The sequence below is a fragment of the Ahaetulla prasina genome, chromosome 1 (assembly GCF_028640845.1).
Source record: "Ahaetulla prasina isolate Xishuangbanna chromosome 1, ASM2864084v1, whole genome shotgun sequence".
Lineage (NCBI taxonomy): Eukaryota > Metazoa > Chordata > Lepidosauria > Squamata > Colubridae > Ahaetulla > Ahaetulla prasina.
In genome coordinates, this window is record NC_080539.1 from 191435289 (window position 1) to 191447081 (window position 11793).

The window sequence follows — 11793 nt, forward strand, 5'->3', positions numbered from 1 at the left end:
GTACTTTCCCTGCCATTACATATATATATATAAAACACTTAGGCATTATGTAGAATGTTAAGAATTATTTAGGTAAAATATGAAGAGACTCATGAAAAGGGTCAGGGTTAGAATTAGCCTAACTCTAACCCTAACTCTTTATTGAAAACACGTATTTGAAAATGAAAGAAGAAATGCAAAATGAAGTAGAGAACTTTCTTACTGAAAAAAAGGGACAAAAGAACTCAGGAAAAGCCTAGGAAAGATTCCATAGATGAAAATCCTAAAGGGGAAAACAACTCAAGAAGTATGGGAAACTTTGAAAAATGCGATCATAAAAGCCCAGTCCAGCACAATATGACTGAAAAAGAAAAACAAGGAATTCAAGAAGAAACCAGCATGGCTGCACAAAAATCTCTCTGGTAAACTGAAAGACAAAAAGGACAAGTACAAAAAAATGGAAAGAGGGACACATAACTAAGGCAAAATATCAGCAGATAGCCAGAACCTACAAAAATGAAATCAGGAAAGCAAAGGCTCAGAATGAACAAAGACTTGCAACAAAAGTCAAAGATAATTTAAAGTTTCTTTCAATGTATTAATAACAAGAAAAAAGTCAAGGAAACAGTTGGTCCACTAAAGAGAAGATGGCAAGGAAGTAACAGGCAGTAGGAAGAAAGCAGAACTACTTAACTCAATCTTTGCATCAGTCTTCACGCAAAAAGAAACTATAGCCCAACATACAAAAAAACCCCACCCTACTGTAAAAGACAGACTAGAAATAAAAATTAAAATAAGAAAGAAAATGGTAAGAGACACCTATCTGATCTTGACAAATATATATCACTGGGACCTGATAGATTACATCCCAGAGTTCTGAAGGATGTTATCTCAGAACTATTGTACCATATCTTTCAAAAATCCTGAGCACTGGGGAAGTATCTGAGGATTGGAGAAGAGCTGATGTGGTTCCCATCTTTAAGAAAGAAAGAAAAATTGTCCTAGGAAAGTATAGACCAATCAGTCTAACATCAATACCTGGAAAAATCCTGGAAAAGATAATAAAAAACCAGATCTGCGAACATCTAGAAACAAGTAACGTTATAACTAGAAGCCAGCACAGGTTTGTTAAAAACAGATCATGCCAAACCAATCTTATTTCATTCTTTGATAAAGTGACTAAATTAGTAGACCGGCAAAATCTGTGGCCATACTAAGATTTCAGTAAGGCATTCAACAAAATAGACCACAGACTACTTCCTCGTAAGCTAGAAAAATATGGAATAAACAATATCATCACCAGATGGATTTGTAGCTGGTTGACAAACTACTCAATGTGTAGTCCTTAATGGTATTATATGTACATGGAGGGAAATAAGCAGAGGGATACCACAAGGTTCCATCTTAGGCCCAGTACTTTTCAATATCTTCATAAATGGCTTAGATGAGAGAATATAAGGGGAACTCATCAAATCTGCAAATGGCACTAAACTGACAGGAATAGTCAACACCCCAGAAGACAAACTCAGATTCCAAAAAAATCTCTACAAACTTGAGCAATGGGCCCTATCCAACAAAATAAAAGCACCAAAGGTGCTTTTTTCAAGAGGAAACTGAACTTTCTGGTTTTTCTTTGAAGATGTTTCACTTCTCATCCAAGAAGCTTCTTCAGCTCTGAATGGATGGTGGGAAATAGAAGAATTTATATTCCTTGCATTTGCATTCTTTTAGCAGGTCGTTAAGGTCACCTGGAGGTTTATCTGTGTTATCAAGGTCAGCTGCATGGTGCAAATTGGTGTGGAGCCTTCTTGGAACTGTTGAAAGGACTGTGTTGTAGATTGGAGATAGATGATGTCATATCCCTCCCCTTCTGTTGAGAGAGGGCTGTTCAGTTTTGACATAGATGGCCCCTTTAACCCCTCTCTCAAAGAAGTAATCCTCTCTGCCCAAAATATGGACTTCGTTGTCTTCAAAAGAATGGCCTGTGTCTTTTAAATGCAGATGGACTGCTGAATCTAGTCCTGATGTGTTTGTTCTCCTATGTTGTGCCATGTATTTATGAAGTGGTTGTTTCATTTCCCCAATGTACAGATCTGCACATGGCTCACCGCATTCTGCTGCATATAAGACGTTGCTCAGTTTGTGTCTGGGTATTTTATCCTTGGGATGGAAAAGCTTCTTCCTTAGTGTATTCTTGGGTTTGAAGTGTGCATGTATATTATGTTGGCTGAAGATCCTCCTGAGCTTTTCCGATATGCCTACAACGTATGGAATGATAGCATTGCTTCCTTTATTGTTCTCATCATTCCCTGTTACAGAGGAATTCCTGTAGGGTCTGTCCACAGATACAGATACATCAAATTTACACGGGAAGATGTTAAGGAAAATAGTCTAGCTTTCCTGGACCGTGCAGTACACATTAAGGAAGACAGAAGCCTTAACATTGAAGTTTACAGAAAACCCACTCGCACAGATCAATATTTACATTTTGATTCCCACCACCCACTGGAGCACAAAATGAGAGTCATCAGAACCTTACATCACCAAGCTGAAGGCCTGCCTACCAGCAAAGATGGGAAAGAAAAAGAATGTAAACACATTAAGGAAGCACTCAGAACATGTGGCTATCCCAAGTGGGCCTTCATCAAATCTCAAAAAAGACCCTACAGGAGCTCCACTGTAACAATGATGAGAACAATAAACGAAGCAATCTTGTCATTCCATACGTTGCAGACATATCAGAAAAGCTCAGGAGGATCTTCAGCCAACATAACATATGTGCACACTTCAAACCCATACACTAAGGCAGAAGCTTGTCTACCCCAAGGATAAAACACCCAGACACAAGCTGAGCAATGTCATATATGCAGTACAATGCAGTGACCCATGTGCAGATCTGTACATTGGGGAAACTAAACAACTACTTCATAAACGCATGGCACAATATAGAAAAAACACATCAGGACTAGATTCAGCAATCCATCTGCATTTAAAAGACACAGGCCATTCTTTTGAAGACAACAAAGTCCATATTTTGGACAGAGAGAATTGCTGCTTTGAGAGAGCAGTTAAAGAGGACATCTATGTCAAAATTGAACAGCCTTCTCTCAACAGAAGGGGAGGATACGACATCATCTATCTCCACACCCATTTGCAAAACTCAAGTGACCCTGACAACACAGATAAATCTCCAGGTGGTCTTAATGACACACTAAAAGAATGCCAATGACCAGCTATCTGCAAGGAGTATAAATCCTTCCATTTCCCACTATCCAATCAGAGCTGAAGAAGCTTCTTGGGTGAGAAGCGAAACATCTTCAAAGAAAAACCAAAATGCCCAGTTGCCTCTTAAAAAAAACATCTTTGGGACAACCATGACCTGGATGACTGAGAATCTCCACAGACATTTAGGGAGGAAAAAATCAAGGATATAAGTACAGATAGAATAGAATAGAATAGAATAGAATAGAATAGAATAGAATAGAATAGAATAGAATAGAATAGAATAGAATAGAATAGAATTTTTTATTGGCCAAGTATGATCGGACACACAAGGAATTTGTCTTGGTGCATATGTTCTCAGTGTACATAAAAGAAAAGATACGTTCATCAAGAAACATAAGGTCAACACTTAATGATAGTCCTAGGGTACAAATAAGCAATCGAAACAATATCAATATAAATCGTAAAAATACAAGCAACACAGTTACAGTCATACAGTCATAAGTGGAAGGAGATGAGTGATGGGAACGATGAGAAGATTAATAGTAGTACAGATTTAGTAAATAGTTTGATAGTGTTGAGGGAATTATTTATTTAGCAGAGTAAATAAATACGGTTGTTCTTGTGTCTAGTTGTTCTGGTGTGCAGTGCTCTATAGCATCGTTTTGAGGGTAGGAGTTGAAACAGTTTATATCCAGGATGTGAGGGGTCTGTAAATATTTTCACAGCCCTCTTTTTGACTTGTGCAGTATACAGATCCTCAATGGAAGGCAGGTTGGTAGCAATTGTTTTTTCTGCAATTCTAATTATCCTTTGAAGTCTGTGTCTGTCTTGTTGGGTTGCAGAACCAAACCAGACAGTTATAGAGCTGCAGATTAGGCACCTGCCTCAAAAACAGTAACTCTGAGAGGGACCTTGGAGTCAAAGTAGATGATCATTGAACATGAGCCAGCAGTATGCGGCAGCAGCCAAAAAAGCTAATACAATCCTTGGTTGTATAAACAGAGGAATAGAATCAAAATCATGTATTATTACCACTTTATAAAGCCTTTAGTAAGGCTACACCTGGAATACCGCAACCAATTTTAGTCATCACATTACAAAAAAGATGCTGAGACTTTCGAAAAATTTAAGAGAAGAGCAACTAACATGATCAAGGGCCTGGAGACTAAAATGTATGAAGAACGGATGCAGGATTGGGGTTTGGCAAGTCTAGAGAAAAGAACTAGGGGTGACATAATAGCAATGGTCCAATATTTGAGGGGCTGCCCCAAAGAAGAGGGGAATCAGCTATTAATACCTGTCTGAAATTCATTTAGATTGAATGTAACAAATTTGGTAAAGTAAGAGTTGTCAGATAAGAGATGTCTTAGCAGTACCTGCTGATATCTTTGTTTTTGATAAACATCTGTTTTTGTTTAGTAACTACAACATGAATGCTTTAATTTCGTATGTATACTAGGTGTAAGAAGTCTATTTAGAAACTCTGAAAACAGAATACGTTTAATTTCATGTAATATGTTTTTGTTTCATTTTAGGTTTTCATCAACTTTGCTAAAGCTCAGGCTAGCCCTGATATTTCAGATGCCATCACTTATACAAGTTCAGAAGCTTAAGGGAACGCTTAACTGCTATACTAAGCTTTATGCCAAAACTTCTTGACTACTGTATTAAAGCTTTTCTTTGCAAGTTATTTTATGCATATTGTATTCTAGACCATGAATCTAGGCACTTCCCTTTATATCAGATTGGCCTTTTACTTCTCTCTCAAGTTTTTTTTTTCATACGTAAGAATACATAGCAGATACAAGTATATTTCTCATCATGTATTTATAAAATTATTTCCATGCTCCAGTTCCCAAGAAATATATTCAGTGAAAAAGAAGAGCTGCTTTGTGTTAAGGAATATAAAGTAAAAGATTGCTATATAGAGAGATTATGACAATGTTAAATAAAAATATTTTAAATGACTGCATAATCTGTTAATTTCTAATCTTTGTTTAGCTCTTGGCAAAAGGAAATGTTTGTAAGGATAAAAATGTATGGAGATATATAGCAAATAGTGTGGATAAAAACTAGTTTTAGGAATGGTTTCTTTCTTTTTCTTTAAATGTTTTAAATATCTTTTTGTTCCTCTTTATCTTTACACAATGTTGCTTACCAATGTTGCATGTGATAAAATAGACAATAACCTACTACTAGATAAAGTAGAAAAACGTGGGTTAGACAGCATCACCACCAGATGGATTCGTAACTGGCTGACCAACCACACTCAACATGTAGTCCTCAATGGAACTGCATCTACATGGAGGGAAGTATGCAGTGGAGTACCCCAAAGCTCTGTTTTAGGCCCAGTACTCTTCAACATCTTCATCAATGACTTGGACAAGGGGATAGATGGGGAACTCATCAAATTTGCAGATGACACCAAGCTGGCAGGAATAGCCAACACTCCAGAAGATAGGCTCAAGATATAGAAGGATCTTGACAGACTTGAACATTGGGCACTATCTAACAAAATGAAATTCAATGGTGAAAAAAGTAAGGTTCTACATTTACACAAGAAAAACAAAACACACAGGTACAGTATATGTGGTACCACAATAGTAACTGTGAGAGGGATCTTGGAGTCCTAGTGGATAGTCATATTTAGATATGAGCCAGCAGCTGCCAAAAAAGCCAGCACAGTTCTGGGCTGCATAAACACGGAAGTGTTAATACCATTTTATAATGCCTTGGCAGGGGTGAAATGCTCCCGGTTCGGACCAGATCGCCTGATCCAGTAGCGATGGCGGGTGGTTCGGAGAACTGGTAGCAAAAATCCCTGCCCCTCCCTATCTCCGCATGCCCAGCTGAGCCGCGCAATCATTAGAGTTTTTTTTTACTTTTAAAAGCATTTTTTCTTTGGCCAAAAAAATGGTTTTAAAAGTTTAAAAAAAGCCTCTGGTGATCGCGCAGCTCAGCTGGGATTGTCAGAACCCTTTCAAAGCATTTTTTCTACAAGCTCTTCAGCCGAAGAAGTTGCAGAAGAAATGCTTTTAAAGGGTTCTGGTGATCAGGCAACTCAGCTGGGATTGTCAGAACCCTTTCAAAGCATTTTTTTTACAAGTTCTTCAGCCGATGAGATTGTGGGAAAAATAATTTTAAAAGGAAAAAAAAAAAAGTTGGCCACGCCTAACCAGTCACATTACCCCCACCATCAAGCCACGCCCACAGAACCAGTAGTAACAAATTTTACATTTCACCCCTGTGCCTTGGTAAGGCCACACTTGGAATACTGCATTCAGTTTTGGTCGCCATGATGTAAAAAAGATGTTGAGATTCTAGAAAGAGGGCAACAAAGATGATTAGGGGACTGGAGGCTAAAGCATATGAAGGATGGTTGCAGGAACTGGGTATGTCTAGTTTAATGAAAAGAAGGACTACGGGAGACATGATAGCAGTGTTCCAATATCTCGGGGGTTGTCACAAAGAAGAGGGAGTCAAACTATTCTCCAAACTATTCTACCTGAGAGTAGAACAAGAAGCAATGGGTGGAAATTAATCAAGGAGAGAAGCAACTTAGAACTAAGGAGAAATTTCTTGACAGAACAATTGATCAGTGGAACAACTTGCCTGCAGAAGTTGTGAATGCTCCAACACTGGAAATTTTTAAGAAGATTCTGGATAACCATTTGTCTGAAGTGGTGTAGGGTTTCCTCCCTAAGCAAGGGATTGGACTAGAAGACCTCCAAGGTCCTTTCCAACTCTGTTATTCTATTCTATTCTATTCTATTCTGTTCTGTTCTATTCTATTCTATTCTATTCCTGTTTCTGTTTCTGTTTCTGTTTCTATTAAAAGGAGTAGCAAGATGATGGGTATGGATGTATGAAAGTGTGGCAAAAGGTATTTCTATCACAATGCCCAAAATTTTGCCACCTATAACATATTCTACTTGGAAGTTTGGACAATATTATATTAATTGTGGCCTCACTATTTCATACATGTTTCTTTATAGTAAGTACTTTTTTTCTTTGGAAATAAACAAAAGCATATATTATACTCTGTAAACATACATGAGTACTAACAATTTGTTTTATTTCCTGTGCATCAGTGGACTTTTATTGCAACAGGATTTTCAAGAAGTTTGACAAGACAAGGAACTGTGAATTACATTGCACATTATATTGGTGAGCTGGAGAGAGGGTAGTGATTTGCTCAAAATGGTCTGTTTTGCATATTTCAAGATCAATGGAAAGGAAAGCGGTCAGGAATCACTGTTAAATTTAGAGTTACCCTGTGGTAAAATGGGCAGCCAATAAAATCAATCAATCAGCAATGGAGAGAAAATGTAGAGTGGAATTGCCCTAAAAGTTACAGTTGCATTTAGTCAAACTTCCTTCGTGCTTGTTTCCTAAGGACTTCAAAATCATGTTCATGCAATTATCTTGCTAAGAAGGTAAAACAAGTTAGTGATTCTCTTCTGGGATGTTTTTGACTTCTAAAACTAGGTATATGGACTCAGAAGGTTCAGCTTCTGAGTCCAGACAACACCAACTAGGTTACAACCTATTGAACCTCATTATAGATATAGATATAGTGCCATATGTTCCACATTATTCTTTAATGCATCTTAAAATTGCTACAGTCAGCATCCATTCACTTGCAGTGATATAGGTGATTGATAGGCAAGAATAGCAATAAGAGGAGTGTGTGTGTTTTTGTCAAGTGTATGTGTTTTCTAATTTCTCTCTCCAAAAGAAAAGAAGAAGAAAAAGAGCAGAAGAGCAAAGTACTTTGCTAGCATAATATATTATCTCAGTCACCAAGGAAGAGGAGAAGGAGGAAGCAGACCAGGGAGCTATTTACTGTCATGAATTCTGATTCAGCAGGAGTGGCATCTGTTAACAGTATTGGAAGAAATGTCCATCTGGGTTCAGTTCCAAGTGGGGAGAAAGACACTGGAAACATGGAAGCTGTTTGGAAAGGTGATTTAATGGTGGACAGTACCACATGGCTTGAAGTCCTGGACAACTTACCATATGGAGTGGAGAGTGAGATATATTTATACTCTCTCTTAGGCCCTGCCTTAGAGCTTCCTGTTCCTGTGTAAGGGCAGGTATCCTGATTGGCTGTCAGACTCCCATGGGGCCATGCAGGGATAACTTTGTAGGTTGTCTTGAGTCCCAGGCTTGGTTGAATCTTGCTGGGTGATGTAATCTTCCCAGGTGTCATGTGGTGAGATGGGTAGAGAGCTAATCCTATTAGGTCCTGAGAGTGAAGGTCTTTTGTGTTGTAGATAAGCTGGCCCAGTCTTTTGTCTTGTAGATAGGATGGCCCAGTCTTTCTGGTGCTATTAAGAAAGGTGGGGGCTGCTTTCCAAGAGCATATATCTCCTTTTCTCATCCAGGGAGGTATAATATTCTGCCTTTTAAATATTTCATAGAATATTTCATTCGTCTAGAAGGGTGGGTGCTAACTTCCTACAATAGTATGCCTCGAGATTCTAGTCTGGATTCCTCAAAGCACCATCCCAAATCCATGTTGACATTGGGTTGAGAATCTGAAGGCTGAGAGGAAGAAAATGGATATTGGTCATTTTGTGATGGACAAAAACTGACTCTTGGAAACTTTGGCTGCAATATTTTGAGACTAAGACTTTGGCTTCTGTTTATTTCTGAACTGCAGTTACGCTGGTCTGAGGAGATAGGAGAACTTGGCAGGCAATCGCAGGTTCATTGCCAGAACTGATATCTGTCGTTGGAGTAAATTGCTGGCAGATATAGTCAGCTCGCGTGTCTGCTTGGTTGTGGTTGGTGGGGACAGAACACTGAAGGTCCCAGATCAGATAGTGGTGAATCACCGCAGCTCTCAAGTTTGTGCCCCCCCCCGAGAAATTTCCTCACGTCTGGATGTTGCATCACCAATATTATCCTCCCACAGGCTAACACTGACGCTATTGCCGCCACCTGCCTGCGAAGTGTTGCTGCTGCCAACCCTTTGTCTAAACCTTCTTGTTAGAAATCCAACAGCTGTGGGACAGCTATCTTGGTCACCTGTATGGTCCTGTTGGTACACCATGCATTAAATGCCCGCCAAGTAAAATCATAAATGCGCGTCGCAGATGCGCATCTGGCAGCCTGCAACATTCGTATCATACCTGAAGAGAAATTCCGCCCCTCCAGCAGTCTCCGCTCAACCACCACACAGTCAAGTGTAGCTACTAGGGCTCTGGATGACAAATGGGCCCCTGGTTGAGGGAGACCCTGTTGGGCGGAATCCTCCATGGTGGGGCGATTGACAGGCTCACCAGATCTGTGAACCACAGGCATCTGGGCCAATGTGGGGTGATGAGGATGACCTCTGCCCTAGTCTGCAGAATCTGACTGATGACACGTGAAAGAAGCGCCATGGGGGGAATGTGTATAGTAGGCCCCTGGGCCAAGGGTAACGAAGGGCGTTGACTCCCTCCACCCCGAGCTGGGAATTGGGAGAAAAAGCGTGGCAGTTGGCTGTTGATTGGTGATGGGAAGAGGTCTATGATCGGTCGACCGAACCGACTCACTATCTCTTCAAACAATGCTGGATGCAGGCACCACTCGGATTGGTCTATGGTGATTCTGCTCAGCCAATCTGCCTGAACATTGCCAGCCCCTGCGATATGCTCCACCTTGATAGACCTCAAATTGCATTCTGCCCAGTGACAGAGGAGCCCTGCCTCCTCCATGAGTGTCTTGGATCTTGTGCCGCCCTGCCTGTTCACATGAGCTTTGGTCGCATGAGCTTTGTTCACATGAGCTTTGGATGTGGCAGTCCACCAGACAATGTTTGAATTTCTTTTTTTTTTATTCAAAAGGTTTTACAAATATTTTTACCCATACTTCCCCCCTCCCCCCTCCAACCCTCACCCTATCCCCTCCCTCCACCCCACTTCACCCAATCCCCCACCCCCACCCCGGACTTCTCAGAGCAAAATACAGGATATGTCACCTAACAATCATAAACTAGAATAAGCAAACAATCCATAAACTTCCATCCCTCCCCTAGTACCTTAACTCCCCTTATCTATTCAAAAAAGAGAGAGAACAAACTATTACAATTACATTCTATCCATTCGTAAGCTTTTCAATCCTTCTTCTCCAATCCAATATTCTTTCGTAGACAGTCTTTTAAGTACTCTAAAGTTTCTGCTTTCTCTTTTAAGTTCATTAATTTTTTTATCCAATCTTCAACAATATACGATATTCCATCTTTCAATATTTCAGTAGCAAAAGTCCAATTGCTGATATTAAAATTAAAGTCAATTTACTCCCTATTATTCGTCAAAGTAATATATTGTATAGTCCACCAGATTTATAGACCCATCATACATAATAATAAATAATATCATTTTTATCCAATCCTTAATACTCCATTTCTTAATCTATTATTATCATTTCCTTATTTTTTATCCAAATTAATTTAAATTTTAATAAATCCACATATAATCAACTAGCATTACTACAATCACTCCAACATTTAGAATATAAATTCAAACAATACCATTTACATTTAATCCCAATTTTTCCCCATATTTCCAACACTATAAATTACCAAATAATTTATAGCCATTTTCATGCATTCCTTAATTAAGTCCAGTTCTTGTTCTGTTTTTATCAAGACACCCCCAAATCAAATAATTCAGTTGTTGACAATTCAACCATATATAAACAAATAACATCACTACAGTCACATCTCCAACATTTAAATTATAAATTCAGACATACAAATAAATTTTACAAACTCCAAATAACTATTTTTACAAACATATATAAGTTAACAAAAGTTAATTATAATTTAACCTTTCCCATAAAGAGAAACTGTTCACTTGAAATTGTTGCTTCTTTACTTCTTGTTCTTTACATTTACACTTGACTCGATCTTTTCTCCTACTTTTTTTTTCTTTTTTTTCTACTTTTTTTTTCTCCTACTACATCCCCTACTTTTTCCGATGCTGCTTCTGCATCAGTTTTAATCCCAACTATTTGATATGGACTTCCAGCCTTTAATACATTAATATAAAAATCTCTTGCTTTAGGTACTGTATTAAGACAATATCTTCTTCCTATATGATTTACTGTTAAACCAGCTGGAACATCCAATCTAAACCATATCTGACAATTTCTAAGCTCATCCACCAAAAAAGAAAAATCCTTTCTACTTCTTAATATTTTAATAGGAATTTCTTTCAAAATTAATATCTCTTGACCTAATATTTGGATTTTATTTTTATAAGATGCTTGTAAAATTTCATTCCTCATCCTCCTGGTTGTAAAATAAATCACAATATCTCTTGGTAGCTGTTTCTGTCTGGCAACCTTAGAATTAACACAATATATTTTTTCAATTTGAATTACAAAATCTTCTGGTTGCTCTCCAGTCACCTGTGCAAAAACCTCTGCAAAAATTCCTTTTAAATTCTCTTGCTTATTTTCTTTAAGTCCTCTAACTCTCAGAGCAAACTCCATTGATTTAAATTGCAACACCACCAATTCATCGTCTACCTTCTCCACCTTTGTCTGAACCTTCTCTATTTTATTTTTCAAATTCAAATTAACTTGATTAATTTCTTC

The 11793-nt window shown here is 38.4% G+C and overlaps 1 protein-coding gene across 2 annotated transcripts in view; it reads left to right on the forward strand.

The window, feature by feature from the left end:
* Window positions 1-5179, forward strand: part of ABCA12 (ATP binding cassette subfamily A member 12) — a 393723-nt gene extending 388544 nt beyond the window's left edge. For both annotated transcript variants that reach the window (XM_058185940.1, XM_058185931.1), the window contains one exon: window positions 4740-5179. In XM_058185940.1, coding sequence (XP_058041923.1) covers window positions 4740-4817 — 78 coding nt within the window. In that variant the 3' untranslated portion in view covers window positions 4818-5179. The remainder of the gene's footprint in view (window positions 1-4739) is intronic.
* The last annotated feature ends 6614 nt before the right edge of the window (window positions 5180-11793 follow it).